The following is a 23,667-nucleotide window of genomic DNA, read 5'->3' on the forward strand; positions in this document are numbered from 1 at the left end:
TTAATGGAGTGCATCGAGAAAGTTCAAACAAGGGCAGCATGTTTTGTATTATTGCAAAATAGGGGAGAGACGTGATACAGGTGGGCTTCACTAAAACAAAGATTTTTTTATTGCAGCGGAATCTTCTCACAAAATTTCAGTCACCAACTTTCTCCTCCAAATGCGAAAATGATCATCATAATAAAATAGGGGAAATAAGAGCTCGCACAGAAAGATATAGGTATTCATTTTTTCCGCGCAGTTTTCGAGATTGGAATAATAGAGAATTACTGTGAAGGTGGTTAAATGAACCCCCTGCCAGCCACTTAAGTGCAATTTGCAGAACATCCATGCAGATGTAGCTGTAAATGTAGATGTAGCACTACGGAAGTGAGCTGGTGCACTACTAGAATTAAACCACATCCTTGTGCAGACAATACTGGTATGAACTCCAACAATTTTGGCAGCACATCTCAAATCAATACCAACAAGATCTTGTTAATAGATCTTGTACAATTCTAGCCAACAAACTAATGATAATTTCTAGTAATCTCAGACAAATGTGGACACACCATCATGGTTAAAAGCCATGTCTTCTGTGAGCAATACAAATAGCAGTCAGTTCAGCACCGCAGAATTGAACGGGAGAAGTCACTGACAGAAATGAAATCGGGTTCAGAATCATTTGGTCACATTCTGTGTACACATTTTTAAGATAAGAACATAACCTGTACTGCATCAGTAATTTCCACAGTGCATCCATCAAAGCGTGCCTTTGGAAGCACATTGGCATGTGGCTAATGACGGATGTCCTCCCACACAACTCAACACCATCTCTTCACATTTTACTGCATAAACAGTTCTTTGTCAAGAATCTGTGGCTTGGATGACCCAGTTCATTTTAAGTTTCCATCAGTGGCAATAAATTTTCTTATGAGTAGCATACCCCTGTTCAGAAACTTTCTCTATCCATGCATTTGACTTTCTGAGCATTACATTCTGGTGCACTGTACATTAAATGTCTGTCACCAATGTCAATGCAGGATGTGGTTGCGTGTTATAAACTGTAAGAATCATTTGACATCTCACACTACCATAAATTCTCGCACTACCAGAAATACTAATTTCCAATGATTCATTCCTCACATTGAAAAACTCACGATTAGAATTTTTGTGCCATTTACACAATTCTGATACTGAAGGCTGGTGAGAACATGCATATTTTTTTGAATGGGTAACTTGCACGGTAAACTTCATAAATTACTTTATGTGTGTGGTTTGCCATTTTCCTAGTTATACTCTTGCTGAACCCCTATTAACATTTTTTTATTTCTTCTTTTTTTTCCAAAGAATGGAACTGCACTGTATGATGGAAAAAAGTAAACTATTTAAAAGTATGAATTTTTTATTGTTTTGTGTCATTTGTGTTTATGACTTTTCATGACAACATACTTATGCTGAAACATACAGTGCAATTTATTTTATGACAACTAACTGCAAAGGAATCATTCAATTACCCAGATAAGCCTAGTTCATAGTACATATAATGTGTTCAATACAATGTGTTCACTCTGTTTTCTGTGCTGTGCACAGGGATGCTAGTTTCTGCCATCTGTCATACAGCTGATATTTACTCAAAAGCCTAATTTGTACCTTGCTGCACTAAATTTCTTGTGAGTGCTACGTTGTCAATAAACTGAGATGATGTTACACAAATTAGACAGTTAAATTACAGACCCTGGACTGCCCATCATGCCTCCTCACAGTATTCCAGTTGTTGCTTTCAGTTTCACCAATGTTGTTTGTCATCAGCCCGTCAGAGCAGCTTATGCATTCTGGATCATATTCCTCCTCCACTATGTACAACCGTTTGACTTTGTGATTGCCACTGCTATTTTTTCCGATGTCTTCTGTATCCTCCTTGACAACTTCCTCAGGTGCACCATCCTGTTTATCCACCTGTGGAGTTAATACAGTGCAGAGTTTTCTGTCATTTGGCATTACAGTTAGCTCCAGCAGTTAAGCAATCAACCTATCGTATCTTTCTCATAAGAAGAAACACAAATTGTATATCTAGTAGCCACAGTGGGATGAAATTCACGGATCTAGTGATCATAGTTAATTCATGCCTTTATCTGTCCACATCTCATGTTTCTTCCATCTTAACATAAGGCAGAACCCTGAGAGACATGGAACAAGTCAAATGTACATTAGTTACATAAAAAGAAATTTCTCTTGAGAAATCTATAAAATTATGAGACAGAACTGTTGCCTAGTATTTAACTTCATAGGAGACAAAACTTTTAGTACAGCCAGTATTAAAGTACATGAATCTGTCATAGCTTTTGGACCTATTAGTACTTTTCTTGTTAGTTACTTGTTCCACACATAATATTCATGAAAGATGTTATGACGTGGAATGTGTCAACAGAACAAACATATAACTCTTATATACAACTTAATAACTAAAACAAAAATAGAAAATAATATTTATATGGCTGTCTGCTTTTTTCCCTACAGTACAGGAGGAGTTGTCAAGGTGAAACATCTTTAACTTACATTTGAAAACACTATTGCTATATGTCAAGACATTTTATTTCAATTGCTAGATTGTTAAAGAGTTTCATACCCACATATTTCAGCCCTTCTTGTGCCAATGTTAGATTCATTAAACAATATTGTAGATCATTTTTCCTTCTAGTGTTGCACTTATGAACTTGCCTGTTACCCTCAGACAGACAGATTGTTGATAACAAATTTCATACATGAATAAATGTATTGTGAGGCTGTGGTTAATATTACCAACTGCTTAAAGAGATGTCTGCTAGATGTACATGTGTTAACTCCACACATATTTCAGTTCTCCTGTGCAATGAATCCTTTTTGCCTAAGCGAGGTGTCACCCCAGAATATTATCGCACAAGACAAAAATTAATGAAAATATGCTAAATTCATTAACTTGCTGACTTCTATATCTTAACTTATTGACTTCTATATCCCCACCATTGACAAGAACAGATGGACAAACGGTAGTTACTGTTATTCTGAAGAAGGTTGGGTTATCCCGACTGAAACCTAGGTAAATTCTAGGTAAACGGTGCAACTGAGGCTCAGAATAACAGTAACTACCATTTGTCCATAGTGGACAAACAGTAGTTACTGTTACTCTGAAGAAGGTTGGCTTATCCCGACTGAAACCTAGGTAAATTCTAGGTAAACGGTGCAACTGAGGCTCAGAATAACAGTAACTACCATTTGTCCATAGTGGACAAACAGTAGTTACTGTTACTCTGAAGAAGGTTGGCTTATCCTGACTGAAACCTAGGTAAATTCTAGGTAAACGGTGCAACTGAGGCTGTTGATTATTAAAATTAAAATTTATATTTATACAGCTGCTGAAAGGGCCACAAAATGTTGAAGATATTTAAAAAGAATACAGTAGAAGAAGAACTGGTAGCGTTGAGAGATGAAATAACGAAGACAGCAGAGGATCAATAAGTTAAAAAGTTGAGGCTAATAGAAATCACATCACAGGTGTGGAAATTATCAAACTATCAGTTTAATAACTCAGGATTGCAAAATACTAACAAATTCTTTGCAGAAGAATGGAAAACTGGTAGAACCTGACTTCATGGAAGATCAGTTTGGATTCTGGAGAAATGTAGGAACACATAAGGCAATACTGACCCTACAACTTCTCATAGAAGATAGGTCAAGGAAAGAAAAAACCTATGTTTACAGCACTTGTAGACTTAGAGAAAGCTTTTGACAATGTTGACTGGAATACTCTCTTTGAAATTCTGAGAGTTGCAGCGGTAAAATACTATTTACAACTTGTATGGAAACCAGATGGCATTTATAAGAGTCAAGGAGCATGAAAGGGAAGCAGTGGCTGAGAAGGGAGTGAGACAGGGTTGTAGCCTATCCCCTATGTTATTCAGTCTTTACACTGAACAAGCAGTAAAGGAAACAAAAGAAAAATTGGAGTAGGAATTAAAGTCCAGGGAGAAAAAATAAAAACTTCAAGTTTTGCCAATGACATTGTAATTCTTTGAGAGACAGCAAAGGACTCGGATGTGCAGTTAAATGGAAAGGAGGATGTGAGATGGACACCAACAAAGGCAAAATGAGGACAATGGAATGTTGTCAAATTAAATCAGGTGATGCTATGGGAATCAGATTAGGAAATGAGGCACTTAAAAAGTAGTAGATGAGTTTTGCTATTTGGGCTGAAAAATAACTGATGATGGCCAAAGTAGAGAAGATATAAAATGTAGACTGGTAATGGCAAGAAAAGCATTTCTGAAGAAGAGAAATTTGTTAACATTAAGTATAGACTTAAGTGTCAGGAAGTCTTTTCTGAAAGTATTTTTATGGAGTGTAGCCATGTATAGAAGTGAAACATGGACAAAAAACGAAATGAAGAGAATAGAGGCTTTTAAAATATGGTGCTACAGAAGAATGCTGAAGATTGGCTGAGTAGACATGTAACTAATGAGGAGTTACTGAATAGAACTGGAAAAATTTGTGGCACAACCTGTCTAGAAGAAGGGATCGGTTGGTAGGACAAATTCTGAGGCATCAAGAGATCACCAATTTAGTACTGGAGGAAAGTGTTGTGGGTAAAAATTGTACAGGAGGACTGAAACATGAATACAGTAAGCAGATTCAGAAGGATGTAAGTTGCAGTAGTTACTCAAGAGATGAAGAGGCTTGCACAGGATAGAGTGGCATGGATAGCTGCATCGAACCAGTCCTCAGGCTGAAGATCACAACAACAACAACAACATCATCCCCAAAGTTGGCACTTACTCTTACTGCAAAAGTAGCCACGCTTGGGTAGCAGAGAGAAATGGGTTGGGCAAAGTTAAAAAGAAAGGATAGATCACTGAGATACCAGATGAGAGAGGCCCACCTTTAGTGACGACAGAGTAGAGACTACTCTGCCTGTACCCAAGTCAGAAAAACAATGTGACTGACAGGTGGTTTACCAAAGGTCCACTATAACCACAACCAAAGTCAAATAACAAGCTTAGCTGTGCCTTCTGTTTTGTTCACTCTGCAGTCGACAATTATGATCATTAACATAGCTGATGCGCTTCATTTTCATCACATAGTTTGTTTGTTTGTCTTGATTTTTTTTATATATCATTCTAAAGGAAGTGTGTAGCCATGGTGGTCTAGGAGGTAGAGCTCTAGTCTAGGCCCTGGAGTTGCCAGGTTCAATCACAGATGGGGGCCGGGATTTTTCCTGGTTCCAGTTCCTCCAGGATGGTCCCATCTTCACTCAGCCTGCTGTACAAACAAATACCCGGGACCTTTACTGGGTGTAAATGGCAGCTGGGGCAGGGGTCACACAACCCCTCCCTCTCCTAGTGCTGCTGCGGATAGAAGGGCTGCACTCTACTTGCAGTGAGATCAATAGACCAGTCAGGGACTTGCGCCACAGATTTTACCTATAAAGGATGTGTACAGCTAATAGTGAAAGGCAGCAGAAAACTGATAAAGAATGACAAACAACCACTTCGTTGCCCAAGCTTTGCTTAGAGTCAATGGGCAGAAAATTATCTGACAAAGTGGTTGGCCTCGAGTCCGGTTCAGACTGCTGGCAGTAACATGAAAGTGTTGGTGGTGGATTTGCCTTAGGACCACTCTTCTAATGTGAACTCCAGGTCAGATGTTTATTGGTTCAGTAATGATATCCCTTATCTGTTGAATTGGTGTGTATTTATTGTGTTTCAAAACACTGGTATGTGGCATGGAATATGGAGACAGCATTTTATCATGAGTGGGACCCTATGATCTGTGATTGTAAATACAAATTGAAAAGATTAGATGCTTTGAGGGATGTGAGGGAAATAAGTAAGCTGTTAGAAAGCAATGTTCACAATGTGAAAAAGACAATATAATCTTTTTTGACATATTTTCACAGTGAACAAAAAACAGAAAAGAAAACTGGAATTGGTGCTGATGAAGTCTACAAACCAACATGGTTTGCTTTTAGCAGTATGGGGTCCCTGCAGGATAAACTAGCAGTAAAAAAAAAAAGAGGAGACAAAATCTTTGAAAATTTTAGGGCCTACACAATTCAATAACAATTCAAAATCTGTAGCTTTCGTTCAGAAAAAAAATTATCAAAGAGCCTACATTCCAATTCTGCTTTATAGTTAAACATTAATTTTATCACACCACACTGCTCCCAACTTTTTAAAAGAAAGGTCATCCAACAGCAACATTTCTTCTTCTTCTTCTTATTCAGATAATAAGCTTCTCGAGTAAAATAAACACTGCACTTGCAACGGCTGCTAAATCCTTCCCTCATAGTATCGGCTGATGAAACTATAGTTAAAACTCTACTTTATAACAATAACAAAATAGGAGCAACCTCAATAATTTATAAGAGTCAATTGCAATTCCACATGGTCGAATCCCTTGGCCCCAAACCCATCGTTTGGTGAGGATGAAAGGCCAAATGTCAATTTGTTGTCGACCAGTGTTCAGGTGAATCCATTGGTTGTCGTTCAATGGGCCATGTGTGTACGCGTCTTAAGGCTGTTGCAGTACTGGAAGGTGAACTCATGACAGCAGGTTAATAGAAAACATATGAAGGAATTCAGTAATGAACAGCACAGCTGTTGCTACTGCAGCTGTACTGGCCTGCAGGTAGTGGTGAAACACTAGCATCACCCCTTTCCCTGTCTAGCTGTCAATCACTTTGTTAACGAGAATAAAACTTTAATTCCAGTCAACATTATTTAAAGCCTTCTCCAAAACTACAAGTGCAATTTATGTTTTCTTCTATCTCCTAAATCTGTCGTCTTTTTATTAGTATCAGAGTGGTGAAATCATCATTATTTTCACATTGCGAGTAGTCTACAGTTGACACTGCTTCTAGCTTTCCGTATTCAACACGAAATTTTGCTTTGGCATTTTTTTGTAGATGATGAACTGCTGGCTCGATGTCCCAACACCCCCCCCCCCCCCTGGAGGACTGGATCATTTTTACCCACTTTTTTTTCCATTTAAGTGACTGTCTTTCTAGGGAACAATGCTCAGGTCTGCCCCTACCTCCTGAAATCTTCTGCCCTCTACACCAGTAGAATGTTGTTGATCCTGCTCTGCCTTTGAGGCTGCTGGTTCCTGTATGCTGATTTGCCCTTGATATCTTAAGATGCAACAGACTCACCTCTCACCCTACTCTGTTAGTTGCATAATGCAAGTCCATTGCAGGCCATTCACTGTCCAAGGGGCATGTGTCTCATGTCTTCTTGGACATGTAAATAGAATTTTTTGGCAGATCTCACTTGAGTCTTGAGCCTTGAGCCTTCAAGTTTTTCCATTTCACCAGATATCAGTGGATGTTACTTGGGGTTTTATCCTATCTTGGACAGGCTCTGAGGACCTTCAGCAACATTTGCCTTTGCCTCCCCCCTCCTCCCCCACCCCCCTCCCCTGCCCCCTTGCTGTGGCATTCTAATTGACGTATTTTCCTTCTACTTATCCCTGTCTCTTCTTTTAGGAATGAACTAATAGGTCCAAAAGCTAGTACAATTTAGTATATTTGTAAGTGTATCTATCATCAGTACTAAAAATTTTGCACCTAAGCTAAGGTACTGGCCAACCCTTCTGTCTCATACTTTTGATGTATGCTTTAAGACAGACATGCTGCTCTAAAGAGCTGTGTTTGCAGAATACATTAATAATTAACTACAATTAAGTTTAAGTGCATTAAGTATTTTACCAGTGATATTATTTGCATTTAATTTACATTTAAAATGGCTGCAAATCATTATCACACATGATAGTAGACACAGTAAAATAGCGATAGTTTTTTTTAAAATGGAAAACTGAGGAGCAACACATCCAACAAATTTAACATAATTAGTAAAGACACTAATAAGTTCCAACTCAGAATACTCTCCTTACAAGTATATAATGTGTTTTTCAGTTTTAGAGCTACATCAATTCAAATCATACACACAGCAATGCACATGCCAAAACTACTATTTTCTTATTACTGCCATCCATTTACCAGAATCAGAAATGGAACATAAAGAGCAGTAATATGATAAGTTGTTATATGTTAGAATAACAACAGATAGACAGCCATGCTCAAAGACTCAGGATGCTTTAGAAATTTATTTCTTCTTTTTCTTCTGTCAGAGTCATTGTCATTGCAGAAGGAAGGAAAATATACAGATTAGAACAACATAAACGTAATTTGCATTTTCTAAATTAGAGAAGGCTTTTAATCATATGGAAAGGAGTACCATTTATTCTTAGGTAACACTGTATTCCATTACCTTTACCCTCAGTAAACTAGTTTCATTAGCACTAACAGAGCATTACAAAAGGCCATAAACAGGAAAGGAGTAAGGCAGGGTCTATTATTGTCACTGTTCTTCTTTAATTTGCACACTGAAGAGAGAATGTGGGAAGATTATTTTGTTGCGAGAGTCATTTGACATAGAAGATAATCGACGTAATACAGTCTGCTGATGACATAACTGTAGTCACCAAAACAAAAAGGAGCTGAGCTGGGGTCATTTGCCGTAGCAAATAATCGACGTAATACAGTCTGCTGATGACATAACTGTAGTCACCAAAGAAAAGGAGATGAGCTGGGTTCTTAATGAAATGGAACTTGTGCTAGCTGATGGCTGTGATATGAACATAAGCAAAAATGAAACTAAGATATGGTGTATGCAAGACGTGGAAATGCTGCATGGCTAAATGTTAAACTTGGACAAGAGATTATTAATGAGGTGGATGGATTTTGCTAGCTTGGAAGTAGAACAGATGAAGAGGGAGAATGCAAGGAAGACACTGTAGTAATGTTTGCTGTAAAGCACAGGGGCTTTCTATATTACATAAAAAATCAGCAGTTTATGAATAAAATATAAATTTCAAAACAAGAGAGAACTGTGAAAAGCATAACTCTGTATGAGTGTGAAAGAGGGAGTATGGAGAGAGAGGAGGGAAATCATTGAAATATGGTGCTTCAGTAGACTGTTGGAAATCAGGAGGATTGGCAAGTAAATATGTAAGAAGAAATATGTGACTGGATTGATGATTTCTTGGTAGGGAGGGCACAACTCAGACTTTTCACAGATGTGTTATCTATAATGACATATAATGTGAACAAAGTTGTACAAATATTCAGTTAGACCTTGATAAAACTACAAAGTGGTGCAATGATTGGCAGCTTGCTTTAAATGTTCAAAAATGTAAACCTGTGCACTTTACAACACAAAAAAAACGTAGTATCCTATTAAAATAATATTAGTGAGTCACAGTTGGAATCTGTAAACACATACAAATACTCAGCACATAGTAGGGACAAAGTGGAATGATCACATAGGCTCAGTCCTTGGTAAAGCATGCAGCAGACTTCAGTTTATTGGTGGAATACTAGGAAAATGCATTCAGTCTACAAAGGAGATTGCTTACATATTACTCATACAATCCATCCCAGAACACTGCTGGACCTTGCAGGGGATACTGAACGTATACAGAGAAGAGCAGTACAAATAGTCGTAAGTCTATTTGGCCCATGGGAGAGGGCCACTGTTATTTTGAAAGAACTGAACTGGCAGATTCTTGTAGACAGACAAAAACTATCCCCAGAAAGTCTACTGACAATGTTTCAAGAATCAGCTTTAAATGTTGACTGCAGGAATATATTACAGCCCTCTACACATCGCTCCCATAGAGATTATGAGGATAAGGTTAGTGACAGCACACACAAAGGCATTTAAACAATTATTTTTCCTGTGCTCCATAGGTGAATAGAATGGGTGAAAGTCCTAATAATGGGCACAGTGGGACGTACTCTCTGCTACGCACTTCACAGTGGTTCGCAGAGTACAGATGTAAGTTATGATGACATGAGAAAGCTTCAAAATGAAAAAAAAATCCCTATTAAATTATAAAGAGATAGAATGGGTGGGCACACATAAAGACAAAAGTCGTTACTAAAAATTGTAGCTGAAAGGTTGGTGGAATGATAGAAATGCTGGGGCAGGCCCAGTGACACGTGCTATTCATTCACTCTGTTAAGGCTCTTGGCATGGTGGCTGATGGAAGTAGCTGTTTCAATTGAAGCTGAACGGCCTCTGTTAGAACCGAAAGCTTTTTAGCACAGTCAACATAATCTAGCTTGGCTAGCACATGGCATGGTACTCAATGTATCTGCTTCTGCTTCTTCTTCTTCTTCTTCTCCTTCTTCACTACCCAGTTCCAGCTTCCTGAGCCAGGTTGTGAATCAAGGATCTGCACTGGTGTCAATCTCTCGGCACTCCTCTTGTTGTTTAAGTTCATCTACTTTCTTTGTCTTCTTTATGCTCTCTTTCCAACTAACCTTTCAGAAAATCCTTATTTGCCACAACCTCTTCCCTTGGCATTAGTCCTTACTACATCACCTTTGTTGTTTCTGTGTTGTCCTGAAGTTTAGACATTCCCATCCTTTTCCTATCTCCTCAATTCTTTTCTTCCCTTTGATACCTCTATGTGTCACCTACATATGCTACAACAGGTTCATAATAAACGGAATACAGAAAATTGTTACATTCCTTTGGGACTTCCATCCCATAGTTTACCCTTTACGATTTGGTAGGCACTGTTTGCTTGTGTTCTTTTTCCAATTTCCTTGGCTCTCATGCATCTTTTTTAATCACACTTCATAACTAATTCCTGGAATTTTTGACTACTTCTAAATTTTTTCCAGTCAGTTGTACCTTTCTACTTTCTTCCTCCCTTCCTTCCTATTGTCATCACTACTGTTTTGCTCATCTGTGTGCTTACAGACAAGTTCAAATTATTAAAGACATTTTTTCCAAAACTTTACATTTCTTACACATTTACATCCACATACAGATTATATTTGTACAGTCAATACTTTGTATGCATACCATTGTTCTTAATGAACATTTTTATCCTGTTTGGCATAGTTTTTATTAATGTTTCACATGGCATCTTAATATCATTGTCATTGTACCAGATTTCCTTGTTTCTCCATGAGATCTTGCCTGATGGTTGTTGTAAATTTCCTTATCCTCTGTTTCACAAAAGCCCATAAATTTTCAACTGGGTTCACATCAGGGTTTTTCCCTGGCTATGACAACACTTTCACTTTCTTTTCTTCCAAGTACTTGGAAACACTTTTGGCTTTGTGGCAAGGTGCCCCATCATGCATAAAAATGGCATCTTTGTTAGGAAACCACTCATTTATTTGGGGAAAAAGTTCCTTTTCAAGGATTTCTTTACATTGTTCTTGCCTCATCGTCCCTTCAACAGTGTGTAATCTGCCAGGACCTTTCACGGACATCACACTCCAGACCACAACAGAAGTTGGATGCTTCACACATTGCTGCACACACTCAGCTTTGAACTGTTCTCCAGCTCTGTGATGAACATACTGGCTGCTTTCGTCCATCACAGTGAATACAGATTCATCACTGAAGCATACCTGAAGTATGTGTACAAAATTGAAAGTTAGAAAAGTTGGGAATAGTAGAGTAGGAGACCTCAACAGTCCCAAAATTCAAATGTGCATTCCTTCAGTATCAATAAAACATCACAATTTCAAGCCAAAACTCCTAACTTAAGAGATTAGACTCACTTAACCTACCATATCATTGCACATACCTTAACCCAGTCCTCACTTGTCCACTCCTGAAGTTGTTTAGCCCACTGTAATCTTTTGGTTTTCATGACAAGTGCAATTTTCTGATTTTTCCTTAGCCAGTATGCCTTTAAACTACATTCAAACAGCCTTCTCCTCACTGTCATAGGAGAAACTTCAACACCCAAACCTTTCAGCTGATGGCTCATGTCTGTAGAAGTAAGTTTATGGTTCATTGTTGCCATGTTTGTAAGTCTTCTCATTGTTCTAGCACTGATTTTTCTTTTACGTCCACATTTTCATTCCCTGTTTGGCTAGTATTCACGACCTGTCAGCACTGGAAGTTTAATCCTGCTGACAGTTTTCTGTGATATTCTCATTCTGTCAGCAATTTCTTGCTGTGTTTAATGATTTTCAGCAAGAAGTGCTACCACAGCTGAAACTTTCCGAGGTGAAATGTCTTTTGCCTTCCCCGTAACCTCACTTTCTTTGGAAACTCCAGGATTTACTCCTACAGCTAAAAACATGTAAGTTAACAAGCTATTAACGTCTTGTTAATGTAGCAAGGAGTTGATAGAATAAATAACAAGCTGAAGTACACCACAGAAACATAAAACATTACTGTAAACACAGTTTCAAAGCATGTACACAAACAACTAACACCAACACAATTTGGAGGGAAAATGACAAATGTTACCAACTGTGAAAAATTCAGTGATCTGTGAGTTGCTTGGAAGGGAAAATGAAATGATCGTATGACATTTATTGGCTGGGATATCCCCTTTGGGCTTCGGCCACCGTATTGCAAGTCTTTTTAGTTGACGCCACTTCAGCGACATGCGTGTCAATGATGATGAGAAAGATGATGAAGGACACACAACACCCAGTCCCCTGTAGGGAATCAAACCCGGGCCCCCTTGCGTGGTAGGCAGTAATGCTACCGCTGCGCTACGGAGGCAGACGCTTGGAAGGGAAATTTCAGGGGATCAATCAAACCATTAAAACAAATCAATTATAACACTTTTCTCTCCTATTTTTGCACTAGAAAACTTAAGAGTATCAAAAATAATTGTTTAGTCTAATAATTTGAACACGTCTGTACTCTTGTCCCAAATTATGCTGTCTCCTGGTCCCATATACCTACATGCCTTTGCACTTCCTTTCATCCTAACCCCATATCACCATGCAACACAACATTCAGTCCACCTATATATTCGTAAATGAAACTTTGTTATTAACAATGTATGGAAAAGGATACTTTGCTACTCACATAAAGATGACGTACTGAGAAGCAGAAAGGCATAATGAAAATACTGTTACACATCTAGCTTTTAGCTGAAGTCTTCTTCAGAACAGAAAACACACACATTCATTCACACAAGCTAACACACCCCACACCCACACGACTGCCTTCTCCAGCAGTTCAGACCAGACTGCATCTGTCATATTGAATGAAAGCAGCAATCTGGAGTGGACAGGGGAAGGATAACAGGGTACAAATGGAGACAGAGAAGAGCACTGTCTGGATGAGCCTGTCACATGAAGGGGGAGGCTGTGGGGCAGGGAGCCGGGACATAGGAGGGGAGGAGAGAAGAGGGACACGGGAAATATGGGCAGATGCATTTGCAGAGGGCAGCACACAATGAGAGTGAGGGGACGTGAATAGGGAAGATGTGATAGGACACAGAAGGAGGAAACTGTCAGCTGGAGGGTATGCCACAGAATAGTGTACTCTGCCCTTGGCCACAATTTGGCAGTGACTGTTCATCCCGCTGGACAGCTGGTTGGTAGTCATCCAATATAAAAAGTTTTGCAATGATTTCAGCAGAGCTGGTATATCAAATGGCTGCTTTCATATGTGGCACCAGCAGAGACAGGGCCACATGTATGTGAAGCAGCCATGTCACATACCACCACTGCTGCAATCATTGCCTGTGACAGGGCTGCAATAGGAAGTGCTGGGTAGTTGGATTGGGCATGTCTTGCACCTTGGTCTTGTGTAGGGATGAAATTCCTGTGGCATGTAGTTGGGATTGGGACTGGCATAGGAACGGACCAGGATGTTGTGGAGGATGAGTGGGTGACAGAAGACCATTTTAGGAGGGTTAGGAAGAATCTTGTCTAGGATGACCCTCATTTCAGGCCATGGCAATAGATAATCAAAGTCCTGATGAAGGATGTAGTTCAGTTGTCCCATGCTGGTGTGGTACTGGGTGACAATGCAACCACATCCTTTGTCGGGGCTTTGATTACCTACCATCATGCCCTGCAATGAGGAACATCCTACACAAAATCCTTCCTAAAGTGTTGTTCCGTCACGTACCCAACCTCCACAACATCCCAGTTGATCCCTGTGCCACTACCAATTCCCTGCCACTTGCCACAGATATCATGTCACTGTTGAAGACCTGCAAGACACGGCCAATCCATTCACCCAGCACTTCCAATTCCAATTCTGTCTTACGCTTATTCACCCCATCAGAGGTCAGGCACCTGTCAAAGCAGCCATGTCATATACCAGCTCTGATGCAATCACAACACAGCTTTTTATATTGGTATGACTACCAACCAGGTGTCCAACAGAATGAATTGCCATCACCAAACTGTTGCCAACAGAAAAGTGGAACACCCTGTGACAGACAGGCAGCTGAACATAACAAGCTTGATTTCAATGGCTGTTTTGCAATCCAAGCCATCTGGATCCTCCCCTCCACCACATGGTTTTCTGAACTGCACATATGGGAGTTATCCTTACAACACATTCTTCACTCCTGAAATCATCACAGTCTCAACCTATAAACTATTGACCCCATACTTCCCATCCAACAGTTTCCGCCCTCTCTGTTCTATCATCTCCTCCCTATTCACATCCTCTCGCTCTCATTGTGTGCTGCCCTTTGCCAACACATATGGCCATCAACGCCTTACCTTCCAACAGTTTCCGCCCTCTCTGTCCTATCATCTCCTCCCTATCCACATCCTCTCACTCTTATTGTGTGCTGCCCTTTGCCAACACATCCGGACGTCAACCCCTTACCATGTTTCTCTCCTTTCCTCCTTAGCCCCACCCCCACCCACCTCCCTGCTCCACGGCCTCCAGACACTACGCCTGACAGTTTTGTCCAGTCCCTATCTAGCCTTTGCACATTCCCCCACCTGTACCCTGCTGTCCCTTCCCTGCCCCCACCAGATTGCTGCTTCTGTTCAATCTAATAGCTACTTTCCTATACGAGTTCCCACAGATGGTGGACACGTGTGCACGAGGTGTGCTTGCTTGTATGTGTTTTCTTTTCTGAAGAAGGCTTTAGGTGAAGGCTAATGTCTACCAGTCTTTTCAGTTCAATGTGTTATCTTTACAGTGAGTATCAATCTACCCTTTTCCTTATATTGTTGATATTCAAACCTGGAGTTTCCACTGTCTGAGTTAAACTTTATTATTAGTTTTAAATACAAGGGAGAGGATGTCCTTTGTACATGACCATAATAACATGTGGACATTAACATGTACACAACATCGCTACAACAATGCCAGTATTTTAGCACACCATATTGACAGGTAACATTGGTAACAATCAACTACAAGTGGATATCAATCCAAAGTTACACCCTGTCAACTAACTTCTGTCAAAACAGCTACTCCCATCGGCCACCGCACCAAGAGTCTTCTGAGAGTGAATAATATCCAGGGTAGTGTGTATTGTTTTACCAACTGCAGTTGGCAACCCTGAAACATGCATACATGGTTGAATAGATGACAATCGAGCAATTAGTATGCCGTGGGGTGGTGGTCTATCCAGCGGTGAATTGCAGTTGTGGAAGTCTTTATTAGCTGGCCGGTGTGGCCGAGCGGGTCTAGGCGCTTGTCTGGAACCTCGCAACCACTACGGTCGCATGTTCGAATCCTGCCTCGGGCATGGATGTGTGTGATGTCCTTAGGTTGGTTAGGTTTAAGTAGTTCTAAGTTCTAGGGGACTGATGACCTCAGATGTTAAGTCCCATAGTGCTCAGAGCCATTTGAACCATTTGAAGTCTTTATCTGAATGGGCTCTGGCATGTAGGCTCAGTAAGAATTGCAACGGAAAAGTAATGATTGCCATTTGGCTGTACCTGAGAGGCACAGTGTTTGAACATGTAAGAATCTGTAATAGGGGCACATGTAAGAAACTGTAATCGGGGTACATATCATGTGAAGCTTGAACGCAGTCCCAAACATTCACCACCGCGATATGCACAAATATTACAACTGTGATGAATTTTGTTGGGCTTGACTGATTGATTTTAATTTTCATCCATACAAGCTGCAGATGGTTCAAGAGTTAAAAACACAATGACAGGTAAAACATACTTGCAAGTTGCACTGACACTCTTGCAATGATAACCGAGAACCATGGTTTCTACAACAACAGCTGATGTCCAACGAAGCAAACTATTTCATGACTGGATATGCTTAAGCAAACTATTTCATGACTGGATATGTTAACAAGCAAATCTTTTGGTATAGTTCTTGGGAAAATCTATGAAATTTACATAAAAAGACAAAGGAGTCCAAATGCTGTGGTAAGGTGTAAAGTTGCTGTGTATGAGATTATTGACACCTAGTATTATCATTACGTGCATCATTATTTTGAGGATGACATCAGACTTGCAGTAAAAACTGAATGCCAACCACTACTGCGCAAAATTACAGAATTGCAGGCAAGAGGGTTGCTGAATAACACTTGATTTCAGTTGGATGGTGCAATGTCATAAAACATGCCAAAGTATAGCTATACTCAGTAAAATGTTTCCAAACCACGTGATTTCGCACTCTGGTGATGTAACATGGCCATCCTGCTACCCAGATGTAATAGGACATATCACGTTGTGTTATGGTATCCTTTCCATGATGCCTTCAGCAGTACATCCAAGCAAATGGCAGAAACTTATGGGAAGCTGTTTTGAGAGTGTGGTGAGGTCTGTCAATACATTTTACATACTGTAGTGCTTCCCAGTTTACATACTTGTATTTCATTATTGTATAAAGTTATTACTTGCTTTCAACATTTTTCTACTGTCATCTGAAGTTGGTGCATATAATGTTGCCTGGAACACATTCCCTGAAATTCTGAAGGGTTATTTACAATTTCATAAAAATAAAACTGCACTTACAAGAACTGAAGGACATGAAAGGGAAGCAATGCAGTAGTTGAGAAGGGAGTAAGACAGGGTTGTAGCCTATTCTCAATGTTATTCAGTCTGTACTGCTGAAGGAAGCAGTAAAGAGAAATCTGAAAAGGGAATTAAAGTTCAGAGAGAAGAAATAAAACTTTGAGATTTGCTCATGACAATGTAATTGTCAAGAACAGCATAGCACTGGGAAGGGCAGTCAAATGGAATCGAACAGTGCCCTAACAAGAGGTTATAAGATGATAATCATAGAAAGTAAAACAAGGGTAATGGAATGTAGCTGAATTAAATCAGACAGTGCTCAGAAGATATGATTAGGCAATGAGGCACTAAATGTAATAAAAAAAGATTTGCTGTTTGGGCTGTAAAATAGTTGATAATTGCTCAAAGTAGAGAGGATGTAAAATGCAAACACACTGTAGTAAAGAAAGAATTTCTGAAACTTACAAATTTTTTAACATCTAATAAAAATTCAAAATTTTCATAATAAGAATTGAAAATCCCCAACGTCAAAACTGCCAATTATTTTTTCTTATTTTGATATCCAGTTTCAGCTATGCAAGAGACATCTTCAGCTCATAAAAACATTGTTGGTTAGTGTAATTGCCATATTGGCTCAACATATCATTAAAATGACAGCATCCATACAGAATGTATACGTAAAATAACCTTACATAGTTCAAAGGTCATAAAACTGATTCATTTTGTCATTAAAACTTAGTAACTGATACAATTTAATCAGTATTTCCGTCAGCTCATTTCATCATGATGACCTATGCTATGAGATCATATAAATACTGATTAAATTGTGTGAGTTAATAAGTTTTAATAATATAATGCCTTAGTTTTATAACCTTCCTTCTACTTGATTGACAATGAATGATGTAACCATATTTTACCAATATGTTCTATATGGATGTTGTCACTTTAAAAAGATCTTAATGATGTTTTGAGTCTATATGGCAGTTACACTAATCAAAATTATGATAGATCGCTTGTCTCCAATGCTGACAATGTCAACAAAAATGATAAATTTAAAAGTTGGGTAGTCTTTCCTGGGAGTTTTTGTCTGGAGTGTAGCCCTGTATGGAAGTGAAACATGGATGATAAACAGTTCAGACAAGAAGAGAATGGAAGCTTTTGAAATGTGATGCTACAGAAGAATGCTGAAGTTTACCTGGGTAGATTGAATAACCACTAAGGAGGTAATGAGTTGAAATAAGGACAGATATTTATGGTAGAGCCTGAGGAACGAAGGAATTGGTTGCTAGGACAAATCCTGAGGCATGAAGGACACATAAATTTGGTACTGGAGGGAGATTGAATTACAGAGGGAGACAATGTTTGACTACAGTAAGTAGGTTTAAATGGGTGTAGGCTGCAGTAGTTATTCGGAGATGAGCAGGCTTGTACAGGATAGAGTAGCATGGAGAGCTGCATCAAACCAGTCTTCAGACTGAATATCATCACAACAACAACAGATACAATACTTCCCACCCTGTCTTAGGCAGATCATTGATGGTATGGGATAAAACAGTTGTGCTTAAATGGAGATAATATCTGGCAAGTGACACGACTGGAGAACTGCATTAGATTGACCCTAGTATTGATGACAGAAAACAAGAACAGAAGAACACATGACAGTAAATGCAGCAAATAGGTCCAGTGTAATTCATGACAGCCATGTGTGACAGATCAAAACTATGTGCCTATGTAGACACCACACACATAATTCACCATCTACTTCAGCTAGCCTGGTCTGCAAAACATGGGGAGCTACATTTGAGTCCCACATAGAGTCAACAGTAAGTCAGTCAGATATCAGGATAAGAGAGCTAATGCAACAAAATGTATGCAGTACTTCTCATCTATGCCCACATACATGTCTGGATTACAACAAATGCAGATGCTTTCTGTCTGATTCTCAGTGCACTTCAAGTGATTCAAAAATTGGAGGCAGTAGTTAACACTGTTGTGAATTGGACCTTATTTTTGGATTTTTACTTTGGACTCTGCTGTGTTACGGTAATGAGTTGTCACCTTTGCTTCCTTTTAGACTGATTACCTGCGCTCCTAATTACAACAGTTTGCTTGTCTCTGGACTTTCACACAGCTATTACCACTTGTAATTGTGTGGCTGTGCTTCAATTAAAATGCAAGACACGGTTAAAAAATGATTGTTAAGATACCTCTAAATCCACAACTGATTGGGGGATGTGGCAGAATGCAATAGCTTGAAGTGAGCATTGCAAACAACACCAGTCATAAATGTTCATGGCTGTTTTTATGAATTATCTAGGAAAGACAAATGAATTACAGACACTGGCTGTGAGAGGGCATTGAAATTAATGAGGAAAGATGAAAATATGTGCCGGACCGAGATTCAAATCCAGGTCTCCTGCTTATTAGGCAGATGTTCTCACTAGTACACCACACAGATGCATGGTCATTGCAGCTGCACGGACTACCCTAAGATGCCTCCTATCAGACCAAATTTCCAATTAGATACTGCCTAGTTAGTAGGAGACTCAGGTTCAAATCCCATCCAACTCAAATTTTCAACTCTCCCCATTGATTTCAGTCAACACCTGTTTGCAGCCACTGTCTGTAATTCCTCTGCATCTTAATTCATAATGACTGCTGGATCAAAATGATGTCTGTTCTTTCGGACATGTGATGGCAAATGATTTCTTCCATACAGATGCAAACCAGGCTTGAACTCTTATGCAAAATGGTGAAACGCTGTGAGTAAGGAAGATAATGGGCAAGGGGCACTGCATTCCTTGTGTGTGGATAAGTTAACAATTTTTGTCTGATGCGAGGTAGGGTAGTCGTTGACTACTGTGTCCATATGGCATAGTGCTCAGAGTATCTGCCTAGTTAGCAGGAGACCCAGTTTGGATCCTGGTCCAGCAAAAATTTCAACTTTCCTCATTGATTTCAATCAATGCATGCTCGCAGCCAATGTCCATAATTCCTTTGTGACTTAATTCATAATGGATGCTGGATCAAACTAGTGTCTAGGAAACATCCGTGCCAAATGGACATGGTGAATATTCAGAATTGCCCATGCAGCAAAGAAATAGATATAATCAAAATTAATTTGGTTGTTGTCGGAAGAAATCTGTTGATTCATGAAAATGATCGTGTGCTTGGGAGACTACTTGAGTAATCTCCTGCAGCAATTTGCACATTAATGAGCATCATCTGATAGTACCACAACATGCCAGTCCAAAAAGAGTACCTTAATCAATGTTAGCTGAGTCTTTGCATTACTCAACAGTGGTGAATCCAAATAGTCTACCACTGTACATGAGTGGTTAGTCTTTATTGCCTTAATTCTTTTCAATCTCTACCAACTGTATACCTTTACACCTCTAACACCTTTACAAATTGCATTAAACCAGCCTGACAACAGAAAAGGAAGAACACCTGACAGAAAGTGCACTAACTCTACAAGAGTGTAATTTACAACAACCATATGTGACAGATTAAAACTGTGTGCCAAAGTGGAGAGCGCATATACAATTCATCATCTGCTTCAACTTGCCTGGCCTGCAAAATGAGGGGGTCCACATTTGAGGCCCCAGTCTGACACAATGGTTCAAACTCTCACCTAGAGCAACACTAAGTCAGACAAAAATCCAGGCTGAGAAAGATAATGCAACAATATGAAAGGTAGTTTGTTGTGAAGTATCTTTGCAAATGGCCATGAATATAATCGTCAGTGAGGTTTTGTGTTTAGACAAGTAATAGTATAACTGCATAAAAAGTAGTGTTTAATACCAAATAATTAGTGAGGTTTTGTGTTTAGACAAGTAATAGTATAACTGCATTAAAAGTAGTGTGTAATACCAAATAATTAGTGAGCTTTTGTGTTTAGACAAGTAATAGCATAACTGCATAAAAAGTAGTGTGTGATACCAAATAATTAGGAGAGCACTAAAAGGTCATGTGCATGGTATAAGTACTTAAGTGTGAAGAATTCAGCTGTTTTCAAACCATGCTGCAAAATCTTCCCAGCAGGCAACTGTTTTCTTTCATTGAAGTACCACATTATGAAACTGCATGATTCTGTAAAAGACCAAGAGTCAAATCTGTACACACTTAGTCCAACTTGGTGCCTTTGCTCCTTTTGTGTTCTTTAGTGCCTGCTCCACTTCTATACACACTAGGTCTTTCTCCATTTCCAGTTCACCCTTTAGCTGTTCTATCTTCTTACACCGCTAGTGAGTAGTGTTAGCAGAATTCACTCTTTCAGTTAAAGAACTGCAAGGGCAGACATGAGTGTGTAGTCAGCATGCACAGCAATGTGTTAAGACAACAATGGATGTACAAGGTTACCTGCCAATCGTGGCTGACGCTACGAGCTGGACTTGAAGCCGATTGTTCACTGTCTTTTCCTGTGACTGCCAATCGTCTGCAACCAGAGAAACTTCAAGATGAAAACAGTCAGTGTGCACCGTTATACTGCCCCAGTGCCAGATTCGTAGAAGAAATTGAGAGAAAATGATCAATGGAGAGACATTTGACGGTGAGCAAGGAACTGCAACAGTTGTAAAAAAGTACACTTACTAGCAGAAGTGCGGATTCGCTTGTGGCGAAAGCAGCAAGATGAAGCATTTGGCAACCATGAGAATGTCAATGAATTAAAAGAATGCTGAAGAACTAGTAGGGACAATGTGGTACCAGTAGGCAGAACCATGTTAGCTAAGGTAGAACATGTTCCTTTCCGACCACCATCACACGTAGTGTTCGCAAATTAGCTCCTGGATCTCCATTCATAAACATGAAAAGATCAATACTGTTGTTTCATGGGATAGTGAAACCATAAAAAACTCAAAACAGGCTGAAATGCCGTGAAGATGGCAGACATTATGAATGAATCCAAGGGGGGAGGGGTTTTTCATGACCCCCCCTCCCCTTGCAAAGGATACTTTACTAAAAGCATTTATACACACAACAAAAAAAGTTTTGCATCACCTCAGTTCCAAGAGTTTCAGAACCTGTACAGAAAACTGGAATAGAGATCAATACAAACATCATTTCCACCCTTTTTATTGCTCACGAAAACCACGCATTGCATGTTGTACCACCATACAGCGAGACCTTCAGAGGTGGTGGTCCAGATTGCTGTGCACACCTGTACCTCTTATACTCAGTAGCATGTCCTCTTGCATTGATGCATGCCCATATTTGTCATGGCATACTATCCACAAGTTCACCAAGGCACTGTTGGTCCAGATTGTCCCACTCCTCAGTGGCGATTTGATGTAGATCGCTCAGAGCGGTTGGTGGTTCACATCATCCATAAACAGCCCTTTTCAGTCTATCCCAGGCATGTTCGATAGGGTCCATGTTTGGAGAATATGCTGGCCACTCTAGTCGAGCGATGTCATTATCCTGAAGGAAGTCATTCACAAAATGTACACGATGGGGGTGCAAATTGTCGTCCATGAAAATGAATGCCTCGCCAATATGCTGCTGATACAGTTATACTATCGGTCGGAGGATGGCATTCACGTATCGTACAGTCGTTACGGCACCTTCCATGATCACCAGCGTACGTCGTTCCCACATGATGCCACCCCAAAACAGCAAGGAACCTCCACCTTGCTGCATTCGCTGGACAGTATGTCTAAAGTGTTCAGCCTGACCGGGTTGCCTACAAACACGTCTCAGACGATTGTCTGGTTGAAGCCATATGCAACACTCATCGGTGAAGAGAACGTGACGCCAATCCTGAGCGGTCCATTCGGCATGTTGTTGGGCTCATCTGTACCGCCCTGCATTGTGTTGCGGTTGCAAAGGTGGACCTCGCCATGGACGTTTGAAGTTGCCCATCATGCAGCCTATTGCGCAGATTTTGAGTCGTAACATGACGTCCTGTGGCTGCACGAAAAGCATTATTCAACATGGTGGTGCTGCTGTCAGGAATCCTCCACACCATAATCTGTAGGCAGCGGTCATCCACTGCAGCAGTAGCCCTTGGGTGCCTGAGCGAGACATGTCATCGACAGTTCCTGTCTCTCTGTATCTCCTCCATGTCCAAACAACATCACTTTGGTTCACTTCGAGACGCCTGGACATTTTCCTTGTTGAGAGCCCTTCCTGGCACAAAGAAACAATGTGGATATGATCAAACCGCGGTATTGACCATCTAGGCACAGTTGAACTACAGCCAACACAAGCTATGTACCTCCTTCCATGGAATGACTGGAACTGATTGGCTGTCAGACCCCTTCCATCTAATAGGCACTGCTCATGCATGGTTGTTTACATCTTTGGGCGGGTTTAGTGACATCTCTGAACAGCCTGAGGGACTGTGTCAGTGATACAATATCCACAGTCAACATCTTCAGGAGTTCGGGGAACCAGGGTGTTGCAAAACTTTTTTCGATGTCTGTATTTGTACACACACTGCCCGACAAAAAAAGTGAAGCCCCTAGAAACACAGGAGAAAACAAAGTTCAACTTCACAGGTCAAGAGGGTGTGTGTCTTATTTCAGTGATTGCAAAGAATTTCACAGTATGAGCCCACTTATCAGGACAACTTTGCACCCTCTCTGGCCTGGATGCATACACTGATTCAGATGGGAATGGTGTAATAAAGCCATTGTATCCTCTCCTGAGGCAAGCTGGCCCACAACCATTGTATCTGGGCCTTAATATCCTGGGTAATGGCACTGGGACAGATTTGATGTCCGAGCTTGTCCCACACATGTTCTATTGGAGACAGAGCAGGGGATACTGCTGGCTACGGGAATACCTTAATGCCACACAGGCAGTTCATAGAGACATGGCACGTGTGGATGAGAAATATCCTGACAAAATACAGCATCGTGATACTGTCGCACGACAGGTAACACACGAGGACAGGATGTCTGTGGCATATCTTT

The 23,667-nt window shown here is 40.1% G+C and overlaps 1 protein-coding gene across 3 annotated transcripts in view; it reads right to left on the reverse strand.

Annotated features, from left to right (window-relative positions):
* The window catches only part of LOC126215259 (uncharacterized), a 164,516-nt gene that overhangs the window by 25,100 nt on the left and 115,749 nt on the right, over positions 1-23,667 (reverse strand). For 2 of the 3 annotated variants that reach the window (XR_007542112.1, XM_049941937.1), the window contains exon 4: positions 1,717-1,938. The exons of the other annotated variant lie outside the window; for it this stretch is intronic. Coding sequence is in view for 1 of the 2 variants with exons in the window: in XM_049941937.1 (XP_049797894.1) it covers positions 1,717-1,938 (222 nt within the window). In the remaining variant the exon portion in view is untranslated. The remainder of the gene's footprint in view (positions 1-1,716; positions 1,939-23,667) is intronic. 3 annotated transcript variants of the gene reach the window in all.

This window comes from Schistocerca nitens, chromosome 12 (assembly GCF_023898315.1).
Source record: "Schistocerca nitens isolate TAMUIC-IGC-003100 chromosome 12, iqSchNite1.1, whole genome shotgun sequence".
In the NCBI taxonomy this organism is placed as follows: Eukaryota; Metazoa; Arthropoda; class Insecta; order Orthoptera; family Acrididae; genus Schistocerca; species Schistocerca nitens.